The sequence below is a fragment of the Cyanistes caeruleus genome, chromosome 2 (assembly GCF_971803275.1).
Source record: "Cyanistes caeruleus chromosome 2, bCyaCae1.hap1.1, whole genome shotgun sequence".
Lineage (NCBI taxonomy): Eukaryota > Metazoa > Chordata > Aves > Passeriformes > Paridae > Cyanistes > Cyanistes caeruleus.
The window spans coordinates 91,527,192-91,540,930 of NC_141702.1; the positions used below are offsets into that span (position 1 = coordinate 91,527,192).

Consider the following 13,739-nt stretch of genomic DNA (forward strand, 5'->3'; position numbering starts at 1 on the left):
AAACTATATAGGAATTTTCAGGAATTACTTACATTAAAAACTGATCACATAAATCAGATAATCAAACTAGATTCAAAATTGTGTATCCTACATCTGGACAACAGCAATATTACCCTGAACTGCAAGTAGATTTTGAAAAATTTAAACTGCCTTTGATTTATAATAATACCCTTCACCCAAAATCGCCAAAATTCCAGTTTTCTAAACCAAGTGTTTCCTTAATATAAGGTGTGGATGACTCCAGACCAAGTGAAAAAACTTGTCCCTAATTCTGGAACACAACCACACCTAAAAGGCCAGTAAACAGGAAATAGCCTTGAGTTTAAAGTGTTCTACATATCTCAAGGTAGCCAGCTATTATTTCAGCAATAGGAAAGGAAGGCAACAACTTGCTTCCGTCCCAGTGGATGCTCATGCATTGACACTGTTAGTGCACAGAATGAAAAAAATAAGCAAATACCACTGGTAATTAATGCTGGCAAGGTGTGTTGGACACGAAAGGTCAAATTCTGCTCGTAATCAAACATGGATTGCTAAAGAAAATTTTTCTTTTTTCCTGGTCATGTGTAGGCAGTCTGACTCTCAATCTGTACATTAATACAAAATCAGATCTGCCTTCATGCAATATCTAAGGTGACAAAGGTGTTACTGTAATTACATGCAAGACAACATTCACACTTTGCCATGAAAAAAAGCATCATAGTTAAGAACAACAAATCAGTTTTTTAAACTAACAACTGAACTAGGCAAACTGTAAAAGCTTGTTGGTTTGTCATGCTAGTTTCCTAAGAACTACAAAAATGTATTCATGTTGAATACAAGTACTATTTCCAAATAACAGCTGACTCACAAAGTACACTGGTAATATGTCTGCAGAAAATAAGCAGATGACTCATGTCTGTAAATTCCTGAAAGTTCCAATAGACCCCTTGCTTAGTCATCTTTTGCTTGGATGCTGGGTTCATGAGCTCTGTAAACTATAATGAGAGATCTAGCTCTTAGTAGGACTCTCTCTCCCTTTTTCACTCTTCTAAACAGTGCAAATTATCTCCCTAAAAATAACTTCATTTGCGTAAGTGAGTCACTTCAACTAGCAAGCTTATACAAGTCATGCAGTTAAGCAGTAATATTTGGTTATGAAGGTAAAAATGCTGCTGTCAAACTCAAGATTTAAAATGAAAATTATGTCAGAGGAAGTCCCATTTACCCCTTCTCTCGCAGAAATAGAAACATTTCCTTTGGAAAATTTAAACAATTAGCTCACTCAGGAAAGTAAAGCTTTCTAATTTAGTTCTATGCTCGAAGTAATTTAAATCGGATGATTTCTTACTCTGGCTCTCCTAAGCATCACACTGTTGATGTAAGAGGAACTCAAAGAAGCAGACTGGAGAAAGAATCCAGTAAAACACTGCTTTCTCCTACATTACAATTTACAGATCATTTTTTAGACAGCTATAGTGTGGGGAAAATCATGTCTTTGTGCAAGCTCTACATGAGCAGAACTTGGAGGGCTGTTTATGGGTAATTAAGCATTGAGTAAATTCTTCACTGATTGAACCCTAATTTTCCCACACAGTTCATAAGAAAGCAAAAGAAAAAGAGAAAAAGAAAAGTAAGTGCTTGTTGAGAATGAGTCATGTTGTAAAGAAACTTAATTACAGTTTATAAATAGTTGAAGTTGCTCTCTTTTTGAAACATAAGAAACTATCTAGAAGTAACACACAAATTTGCTTTTCTTGACTTAGTATTTAATGTGTACACACATGCAAAACATAATTATCTTAAAGCCAAAATCTGTGTTTATTAATAACTAGCAAACTGTGCAGTGCATCTGTGAGGTTGAATTGTTCATCTTAAAAAACAGCAATCTGAGGCCTGGAACAGGTTACCTGGTTTGTTAAGCTTATGTCAACAACAGAATTGATTTTGACTATCCTATTAACTTCAAAATAGTACTTTTAGCATCTAATTTTACAACTCATTCAACAAGATATGAAATGTGGAAGGAATACCTCAGAAAAAGCAATGTACCAATGCTGCTACAGGTTTTCTGAAGGAAAAAAGGCTTAGAAGAAAAGGGCAAGTTTACCACAGTGCCCTCCTTTCCACTTTTAAGCACTGGAGAAAAGAGATGGGAAAAGAAAACCATCCTTGAAATGCATGGTGACCATTAATATATTTCAAAGCACACAGATGGTAAGATGTAAAAAATTTTCCAGTTACCTGGTTCTAGGGTAAAGGTTTATCCTTTGTATGGCACTGGATGAAGCTAGATGTTTGTTTTCACAAAAGCCAACATTTACTCACTGAATTAATAACTTCAATACTTGGATGCTACCATACTGGTTATCTTACTAATCTTTCGGATGCTTGATTCCACAGCAGTTTATTGCACCTGAAATTTGTTTTGCACACATGAACACTGGGTGATCTGGGTATTTTACTGCTGAGATTTTTACTCTGACAAGATTTCATGACTTGCAGAACCTTCGTTCAATCTATACTTGCTTTATGGAACAGCCTTCAAACAGAAGATAACACAGTAGAGTTTCCAGTTCCAAATGGTCCTAGGCCGCACAGAATGATGAATAGACACACTGTTCTGGCTTCTATGACAGACTCTCTCCCTCTACATTTATTTACTGTACAACACTGAAGTCTTGCTTCAATTGAATGTGTTCATTTCTGCATGAGCTTTTCAATGTGATGATTCAAATCATCAAAGAATGTTAGCAACATAAAATATTTAAAAATATTTTGTGTTTCACAGCACACTCCTGAGAGGTTCTTTAGGGATTCCAGATCAAGAATGAAGGAACAAGCAAAGAACAGTCAACCTGCCTAGTGATGCTAAGTACCAGCCTGAGGGATGCAATTCTTCTGAGACTTACTAGTAGATAATACTTTATATAGCCAAACACAAGTCATTCCAGTGCTGGCTACCATAGCGTATGCTTCAGAATCAATGATTACTAGACATACCAGAGGTTTTGTTTAAATTATTTCACCAGAAAACCAAGAAGGATATGCCAAACTAAAATTTCCAGAGAACACTGAAGAATCTTAGCCTGATACTAGCTGTTCTCTTCCCAAAATTCCCTGACTCACTCCTCACTTATCATCCAGCTTTGGTGAGAGACTGCCTCTGCACTCAAGTACTTCTGATGAAGTAAGTAATGGAAACAGGAAACACATATTCCAGGCTTCAGAACTGCATTTCTGTCTCTTATTAGTACATATTCATCATCTTTCTGCCTGTTCTTTTTTTGGTTCACTGAATTTCACATTCTCTCTGCCTTACTTGCAATTGAGCTCACACTGCTGGGAAAAACAGTCGATTTCAATGCACAGCCTAAAACTGAAAAGTTCTTTGAACTCAGAGCTCTGCAGTTTTCCTGTGATGATGCGGATGAGACCCATGTGAATTTACAGTGCAATTTGATGGCAATACATATACCATATTATATAGTATCACTTACACATCTCGCCCTATTTTAAAAGAAAATTTCTACTAGATTTTTTGACATGAGTTTCCTATGAGAATGCTGATTCAGACAGCCTGAACAATGGGTGAAAAATCTTTACCTAACTTCAAGGAAAAAGAGCTTTCCTCAGTTTTTACATAAAAATTCCAGTGCAGAAGGCCTTTCAGGAATCATATTGATCCTGGTTCCTATGGAAAACCTGAATAGATTTAGCCACAAGCATTTTGGAGGCTGAAGTGTCTAGCACAAAGCTCCTCAGGACAGGATTTCAGGCTACTTTTCCTACTAAATCTTTCTTGGACTCGTGTGTGCTGAAGGCCTTTGGCCTACATTCTACTGGCAAAAAATGAAAGGGGCAACTTGGCTTAAAACACACAAAGAATTACTGAATGCCACAGCTATCCTGCTTTGGTGTGTGATGATTAATTCTTGCAGGAATGAGAAAGCAAGGATGAAAAATAACATATCAATGGCATTAATGTGGGACTTTAGGTCAACAGATCTCAGTCGCAGGAATTTGAATTTATTAAATATTATTAGGACTAACATCCCTTCTGGAAAAAACAAGTTCTTTGCAGGAAGATGCCATTTTGAAATCAAAATTTCAAAAAAGGAAAAGCTGTTTGTGGACTTTTAGCTGAGACGCTCATGGCATTCTGGGTATGCTGGTAATCACAGCTGATTTTGAAATAACAGGTCTGCCCTTGCTATGGGAAATATTCACCCCACTGGCAAAGTCAACACTTGTGTAGTAAATGAGTAAGATTATTTATGTACAAAATACTTTCTAACAAATACAATATATATTTCTAATATATAGAAATACAAGTAAATGAAAAACCAAAACTGTTTTATTTTAAAGAATATACAGTACTAAACAATAAAAGACAAACCACTGTAGGCAAAATGGAAACAATGAATTGTGATGGATTAAACTTTTCCAACACATACAGAGTAGATTTGTTTATTTAGCTTTCTTTGTTTTGGTTTGTTAGTTAGTTTTGTCTGTTTGGGTTTCTTTAAATATAATGTAACCCATTTTTATTTGAGGAGGACTGCACAACATTTCTGTATCCATGTTGTAGTTCTCCTTCCATGAGAGTGGGAACTATAATACAATCTAGGCACCAGTGGCAACTAGATTTATGATTACAATTGTTTTGATTTTCTTTCAACACAGACATGTTACATGGTTGTAAAAATATCCCATGTCTTCATTATAACCTGTAACTTTTTTTTAAGTATTCCATTCTTCATACAAACCAGCATTTTTTAAAAATGTGATAAAAATATTCTGAATGAATGAAGTTACAGTCACCTGCTACAGACAGAGTATCTAACTGTTGTCTTAGTTTTACAGAGGAACTAAGTAACAGATCAAGATAATTCTTCAAGCAGCTTCCAGCTATGTGGTCCAAGACCATGCTAAAGAACTATAACTTATTCTGAAAACAGCTTTATAACATCTTCTCTCTTTTGAGTGCCATTTCCCACCCTCCCTATGTCATACTCTTACTGGACTTCTACAGCAAGACTGGACTATCTCCTAAAAATATCCTGTGGAATATCTCACAATCCTATATTGACCCTAAAGTAATGGCATAATGGCCTTACAGGTCTTTTCCTTCTCTAATTTCTTTAATCATATTTATCTTAGTTAAGAAAATGGCTTCTTACTACCAGCTTCAGCTACTTGTATTTTGTTTTATTTTCACTTCAAATTCTCAAAGATCTTCCTTCCCTCCTCCTCCTTCTGTTTTCATTTCCTTTTATTGTTTCTGCTGTTACAGTTTCTATAGTAACTTCTTCAAGTGCTGATGAGATTGAAGTGACTAAAAGCTGTCTCTTTTCCATCTGAATTTGTTTGAAGCTTAAATACTGTTGCAGTTGTTATGCGTGTAAAAAGCAAGCCATGCCCTTTCTGAAAGGCACTGAAAAAAATACTCCTCTGCTTTCTGAGCAGAGATACACTGCTAATTACTGAGAACTTTTATGTTACTTTCCAACTGAACAGGAAGACTTCTAAACCATGTTTTTATCTGAAAAGCAGATATGCAGAAACTTTGTCTTCTCTCACCAACATTTCATTAAGATTATAAGGGTAGACCACCAGCCATTTTTGGTGCTTTTTTTGTGAATCGCCATTTGAGGATGATGTAAGACAAACATCAGGAACAGCTTCAGGGAGCAGACTTCAGGCTGTTCAGTGATCGTGCTCCTCCCATGGAAGACTCCTATGAGATAATGGTCTTGGTGAGAAGATAGGTTCATGATGACTTTCTCCAAGCTCAAGAACAGTCTATCTTAGTGAGCAGGAAGGCAAACAGTAGCAGCAGGAGGCCCACATCAATAAGCAAGGAACTCCTGAAAAAACTCAAATGTAAAAAGGAATCACAGGAGACATGGACACTCCCTGAGCATGCAGAGACAGGACTGGGAATGTCAAAGCTGACCTAGAATTGAATCTGCCAAGGTACGTTAAGGACAACAAGATGAGCTCCTACAGGAACAGCAAAAGGACGACTAGGGAAAAGATGGGACTGCTGCTGAATGGGGCAGGGGGACTGCTGACAAAGGAGACAGAAAAGCAGCTTAAGCACTCTCTCCTTCCCCTATTTTGACATTTATGCATCTTTGTGACTAGTTTAATCTCTAAACCAAGGTGTATTCCTTATTATTCCAAAATGAATTATATTTATCTATTTCATAAAAAGTATTCAGCACTTGCCTTTGTGTGCTATTGTTATATCACATATAGATCCTTAAAAAAAATTATTTTGGTGACAAAGTAATTGTCTTTGCATAGACGGAGGAAAGAGACAGAAAAATGATTCAGAAAATGATTCTTATCATGATGCAGCTTCTTATTTCCAACTTCATATCTCTAATAATCCTATGGTGTTGTGTATCATCCAGTTTCTTTTCTAAAAGCATTGCCTGGTATTGAACTATTACTATGAATAATACTAATACTATCCATGAAATCCCTACTCATCATCTCTTTTCTGGACTGAAAACAAGATAATTGTTTTCTATTTGAAAGGATGGAAATGAGGAATTCTGAACTTGCTGTATTTCACACCTTTAAAGCAGTTCTCATCTTAGAGGAAAACTCTCTGTGAGTTACCAAACCATGTAGACACAAACCAGACATGGAATAAGAAGAATAAGCACCACACCCTGCCCCCTGTCAATTACTTTTTGTGACCTAATTATTTCTTTTCAAAAATTGAGTGGATACCAAGTTTTATAAGCTGTCTGCTGTCTGTTCCCCATTTTCCTCCAGTTAAAAATAGGAAACTAAAACAAGCTTATACTGAGTGACATGAAAACAAAATGAATCTAGAGAAACAGAAAAAGAGGAAAAGAAAACCACTTTTCAGATTCACCTGCATCCATTATAAATACCTGTATTAAAAAAAATCTCATTTGGCTAAGATACAAGTAAATAGCCAAGGTGGAATCAAAGGAACAAAATGTTTTAAATACTATTAATGTCAAAAATAAAATTACCAGCTTTCAATAAAAATTTAAAACTAAATCAAACTTGGCAGTATCCCCTAGAAATACAGGAGAAAAATACACCATGGATGAAAATGATCAGCAAAAGACTCATTAATTTTCCACTTGCTACAATTCAGTCCTGTGATTAGCCCCTGTCTAAGCCCATGCTTAGTTTAGTGCAGAACCGTGTGCCTATGACTCAGGCTACTTTTCCATCACGCTGCCTGATCCACAGCACTGCAGTATATCTGCAGTTTTCACTGACTTCAGTAAGCAAGACACACTTCACTATGCTGGAGATGTCCCAGAGAATGCTTTGCTTTGAGTGACTGAAACAACATACAAAGTTTGAAGAAACCCCTTCAGTTCAGGGTGTATTTTGCTATAGGCAGACCATGCTTTCAGAAACTCTCAAAGACCAGATTCAAAGAAATACATGGAACAAACTAGAAGTACTGAGTCAGAGGAGAAGACTACCAAAAGAAAGACACTTCTATGCTTATTCCCAAGCATAAGATCCAAATTTTATTTTTTCTAGCCACTTTTACATCACTGGGGTTTCGTTAATCTACAGTTTCTCATTTAAGAATGAAATAACAGCCTTATTTATTACTTTATTAATTATTTTATTAATTATCTTATTAATTAATTAATTAATTAATTACATATTGTTTTGATCAGCATTGAACTTCTCATTCTAGACTTCTGAAACATTTATTTTGTTGTGCTTGGCATTTCTACTGAACTATCCTGCTTTCCTGACAGGACCAGATATCACCTTGTTATTCACACAGCCATGTTCTCTTTTTACCTTCTTTAGTTTTCAGAGTCATAAATTCCAATTTTCATTTAAGGTACAATGAGAAGAATAAAATAACAGCACTATATAAGAAAGTTAAAACACCTCATGAGATAAAAGCTCACAGAAACAATCTAATGTAAATATTCCACTCACTACTTGTCCTTTATTTTTTACAACATGGGTCAGGCAGACAAGGGTTTTTTTTCCGTAACTTTTCTTGAAAAGACTCACAAATGTGTGTGGACAGCAATATCCAAACAAGAATGCATCAGAAGCTGGTCTTGGTAACGTCCACCAAAAAACCCTGAATCCAGAAGCACGTGTCCACCCAAAGACTGACACTCACAGGTAATGCTTTAGGTCCCTTGGTTGCTTGTCACTTCTTTTTCAAAACTTTCTTCTTGCTGGGATGTTTATTCTGGATGGATGCTGTTTCTGATCTATCCTCTACTAGAGACAATCACCTAACTGCACAAACAAGTTAAAGGGTGGACAAAAAGCTACTTAAGCTGGCATTCCCAAAGCAAGAATGATCATCAATTAAACTCGAGCTTTTACATGACCAGCAGTTTGGAACTCCTGGGTCAGTGGCATTATCCACACAGAAACTGAAATCCATTACAGTCAGCCAAGGTCACTTGCAGCAAATGTTCCCAACCAACTTCACCCTTACTGAGATGATCCCAAACAAACTGGAAATATAAATGCTAGCAGCCTTCAACATTCTCCACCCCCTAAAATACTGTTCAGTGAAACAAATTCTTTTTAGTTTAATGTTTGTCCTTTTCAAGAAATCTTAAACAACCACTAACACAAGCAGTGTTTCATTTGCTACTGTAAGCTGGTCCAACTTCTGTCCATCTCCTTAGTGCTGATAAACTAAATATCTTGCAAGATAAAAATTAATCTCTGAAAAGCCCAAACACAGGTTGCTTCAGAGTTCTACTCTTGTGTTTATAAAAATAACACTACTTAATTCTTAATTATGCACAGATAATGTAACTTATGTTTTTATCTAATATTGTTTGGTTATTACATCAATGGCCAGAATTGATCTTAAAGGTATTTTCCAACCTAAATGATAATTTATAAGTAATATAAATAAATAAAATAATAATGTAATATAAAATAATATAATAGCATCATATAATTATACTAAATTACATTATTAGTGTAATATATTAATGATATATTAATATATTAAACAATAAATATAATATATAATAATTCTATATTACTATATTAAATAATTATATAATTATATAATATATCTTATATAATAATATAATAGTAATATAAATTAATAAAAATAATTTATTTCTATATGGTATAAATACATAAATTGTATACAGGAACAAGAATACAAGGAAATATCTGTCTCCAAAAACTAATCATAGCTGTGTTATAAACAAGAAGAGAAAGTCTATTGAAAAGTGAGCAGCCTATTGAGGTTTACTTACAAAGCTTCATACTGAGACTTACTTATAAATAGTATCAAATGCAGTAAGCCTGATTAATGATTTCCTTTCCCATGTGGATGCATTAACTTCTCTAAATGTTTATTTCTTCTGTCTTATATTTGAAAGCACTTAATTAATTCTTAAAACTAAACCACTAAAGAAACAGTTCCTTTGACTAGTCTTTGATCTAATATAATAACTCCAGCAGCTTCCTTAGTCTAATGATCAAGTCTGCAACTAGGTAGCTCCTTGGTGCTTTAAGGTCGAGTGTGTAGACTCAGCTCTTCGATCTGTAACTACAGCACAGTCCTTTTTTTTAGCATATGAATTTGTTCTACGTTCTACGTTTATTTGGCTTCAGCAATTCAGAACTATTTTTCTGTTTCTCTCCTCTTTAACCCACTTTACTTAATAAAACTATTTTGAATAATTTCAACTTGCTTCTAATGTTTTTTGCTTCCTAGTGTCCAAACAATTTTGTAACTCTCAATGCAAACAGTTATAAAACAATGCCAAAGTTATTTTGGAAACCTATGAATCCATCTTCTAAAGGCAATATGACTTATGTTAGGGTCTTTAACTCTCACCTAAATCTTAATCTCAAACCTAAAATTTTAACCAAAGTTTACTATGGTTCCTTTAATTTGATTTGCCACAGTGTTTGCTGACCTATTTACTCTCCTCTGAATACTTTATCTACATGCTATATTAAATATATAATGTAGAATAGTTTTCCACTTATTGCTATCTCTCCCAGACATTTTACATAGTTATGTCAGTGGTTAGGAGATGAAAGCCCACATTACTTCACTCAGGAAATGAAGCGCAGGTTTTGGTCCTTTCATTGCAATATCCTTCAGTGCATGGACCAGAAATACTTTTGCATTGAATTGTTCAACAAGTGAGTGATGCAATGGCTTACACAGGTAAGCCAGTGTATGATTTCTAAGGCCGCAGGGTTAATACACAGTGATAAACTATTCATTTATAATTGTAGCTTTCATGACAGTTTAATTGAATACCACGAATATTACACAGTTAGAATCTGCTCTGTTATTTAGCAGAAATTTGAATTTTGAGTCACCCGAAATCTAAGTAATTCAACATGTATTAAGGTATATTATCTCACAGAACAAATAAAATCCACAGGAATTTTTACATTGATTAAATTAAGCCAAATATATTGGGGAGTAAGAAAGGTAGGATGTCTTCAGGAAGGCTGTACATAAAGAAGTGTTATCTCACAGAAGACAATTGTCCAGTGACCAGTCCTCCACTGTAGTTGAAATGTAAGTAAAGACTTCATGAGGATATTTTTCCCAAAGGTACCACTTTAATTCTATTTTTGCCCCCAACATAAATTATAATAACATGATGGAAGTGTTTTAATTTCAGGTTTGAATTTTCTAGACCTCTTAAAATCATTAATATGTGGTAAGGTAATCTTAGGACAGAAAGAAAGGGTTTAGTGAGACCGTTTTTTATGATCTCCAATACAATACAGTGTGAAGGACTTCTCCAAACAACAGCAATCCCTACTTTCCGCATTAAGAACTCTGGGACAAATTTCTATGATGTCATTAAGACAGCATTAATTTTCCACATGAAAAGATAGCCCACAACAAAAAATTATGTAATATGAAAGACTCCAGTGCTAGAATGCTATTGAATACCAATGCTGCAGCTGCCCATATTGTAATGTAATAACTTTAAACATAAATAAGAAGTGTAATGATCAAATCTAAAGAGTTACATGACTGAATTTCCCCAGATCAAAATATCTTTGATCCCTGTGAATTTCACCTTACCACAAGAAAAAAGAGAAATTGAAACTCAAGGGAATATGTAAAAGGCAGCATCAAAGCCACATTTACTAATCTCCACATGGAGTAATTCCTATATATTTAAATTAAGAATGTATTTTTCATAGTAATACAATCTTTATTTTAAAATTTTAAATGACAGAAAACCTAGCTATGTTGTTAGGACAGTTTTGCCTACAGTTTCATTCTAGGAATAAATTTTGGATCCTAATGACAATATGTTGTTAATTCTTATGTGATATATTTTCTCTACATAAAGTGTCTTTACAGTTGTTATCAATGCATTAATTCCTGACAGTTACAGGTGATTTTAGGTACTCCCGGGTTGAGTATAATAACAGTCCTCACCACTTATACTTTTGAAAAGCCAAGTTAAAACAGTGAATTTAATCTTGAGTCAAATTAACAGAAACACCCTTCTGGCGTTCTGTAAAGCCAACATTGCACTCCTGGTATGCATCCTCTCCTCTTCTCTAGATACAATTGAGATTTTGTGTTTTCTAAGTCACATTAAAAATAGATTAAGCACTGGATAAAAATAGCTAAAACTTTTAAATTGTTTCCTGTAATTGTACATTTTCCCTTTTGAACTTGTATCTTAAGAGGATAGACATTTATGCCTGAGGCAAAGTGTTACTCACTGTGAACAAGGAAGCAAAAATCTTTCCACATCAGCAACAGAGTAAGCTTTGTGAATCCTTCTGCATCATATTCCACTACACCACTAGCAACAAAAAAAAACAACAAAAAAATTAATACAACTTTTACCTTCAAATACTGGATGATGAATATGCAAATTTTGTAATACAGGGATTGTTATTTTTGTTTGTTTGTTCAGAAACTTCCAGGATTTGCTTTTTTTATTAACAGTTACAATTTTCTAGCTAATTGTAAATTAGATTACACTTTTAATCTTAGTAATTGTTTAAATTATGTTGTAGTATTGGAAGTTTTTACCCAAAGAAAGGCCATTTTCTGTTTAAAATACACTTCTGAATGAAAGGAGACCTGCTACCACATCTGTACTCCTAAATTGATAAAAACTGTAGACACACAAATTCCCTGTACCTTACTCAAATTAAGATTATTTTTCATTTCTGCAGTGAGTGAGAGGGTAAAACTGACAGTAAGCAGGCTGAGAAGAGTTTAAATTTGAAAACTGGGAAGAGTATATGTAAAAAATGCAAAACATGAGATCATAACAATAAATTCCATATAGAATACTTGTTTAAAATATGGATTAAAAGTTTCAACCATCAGAAGCTGGTATTCTCTAAGTCTGAAGCAGTATGAGAACTCATGAACCACAATGCAGATGTTATATAGTAATAGACACACATGGCCACTTCTATAGTACAGTTTTCTCAGAAGAAAAGGAAATGTCTTAATAAAGATTAAGCTTGCATTAACTGTCTGCTTGTATGTCCAGTTGAAGTTATTGTTACCTATTTATTTTTCTGTTAAATTCTCACTTGAGAAACCTAAGATTTGAAGGGCTCCCAAATATTCATGTCATTGGCACTAGCCCATGGATGCAGAAACCCCTCAACATGATTAACCACACCTGCTTCCCCATTTTCCCACCTTTGACACTGCCTATTATGTAAGACCCCTTAAGTCATTTATTCAGAAATGAACACATTTCTTCTGCACAAGGAAAATCCCTACTGTCCCTTTCCCATCTTCACCTATTTTCTAGAAAAAACAGATTGGCCACTGAAATGGTTTCACAGAAGTGAAATAACGCTGAAGTACACTCCAGTATTGTTACAATCTGTACACATCATTCTGTGAAAAATGACTAGATTTCATCTCATCCAGTGGACAGCAGCCACACAACCACAAACCATATGCAGAAAACAAGTTTCCTCTCCACTACAGAAAAATATGCATCAGAAGAATACTTACGTTCCAAAGTGACTCAGGAAAGCTGCAATGTACTCTCTTCTCTTATGGTATCCCTGAATAACATATTGTACCTTAAAACAGAAAGAAAAGAAATACAGAGCTATAAAAAGATTAAAACCCCCAATGCCCAATTTGTCATATATTTCTTGTTAAGGAAGATTTACGTTTGACATGGTAGTAGTTCTGAATCCTACATTTAGCATTATTTCCCTAAAGAATCTTAAAACACCTTTAAATCAAACTCTGGATGTTGTGCACAGAATGTCTTGTAAAGAAATCTCTTCAATCATATCTTAGTGAAACTTAATCTTTCACAATAGATTCAAGTACTGTTTAATCACACTAGATGAAGACTGAAAGAAAGAAATGCTCAGCCTTGCCTTATTGAAGTTTGAGTAGAAACATGTGATAGGCAAATCAGTTATCTGAACTGACATTACACTGTGTCAAAATAACATTCTGGTTATAAGAGAGAAGAAAAAATTAAATATCTTGCACTACTGATCTTGGGTGTTTTCTGAAGACTGCACCTCCAACAAAATCTTCTGAACGCTAAGCTCTTTCACTGGTTTCATGCTGACTCAGGGAGCCACCTACTCAACTGTGAGCATCAGTTTCTGAGGCATTCTGGGTTTTGAAAGACTTCCATCCTGGCACAGACAAAATCTGACAATACTAAATTTGGAGACTTAATGCAAAATTCTCCTCACTCCATGTATGTTTTCTCATTGATTTGGATGGCGTAACTTAGGAGAAC

General features: G+C 34.7%; 1 protein-coding gene across 3 annotated transcripts in view; it reads right to left on the minus strand.

Moving 5' to 3' along the window:
* Positions 1 to 13,739, minus strand: part of BABAM2 (BRISC and BRCA1 A complex member 2) — a 167,242-nt gene that overhangs the window by 25,310 nt on the left and 128,193 nt on the right. For all 3 annotated transcript variants that reach the window (XM_086870020.1, XM_086869998.1, XM_086870009.1), the window contains exons 9-10: positions 12,983 to 13,053; positions 11,716 to 11,798 (exon numbers count right to left, since the gene is read on the minus strand). In XM_086870020.1, the coding sequence (XP_086726146.1) occupies positions 11,716 to 11,798; positions 12,983 to 13,053 (154 nt within the window). The remainder of the gene's footprint in view (positions 1 to 11,715; positions 11,799 to 12,982; positions 13,054 to 13,739) is intronic.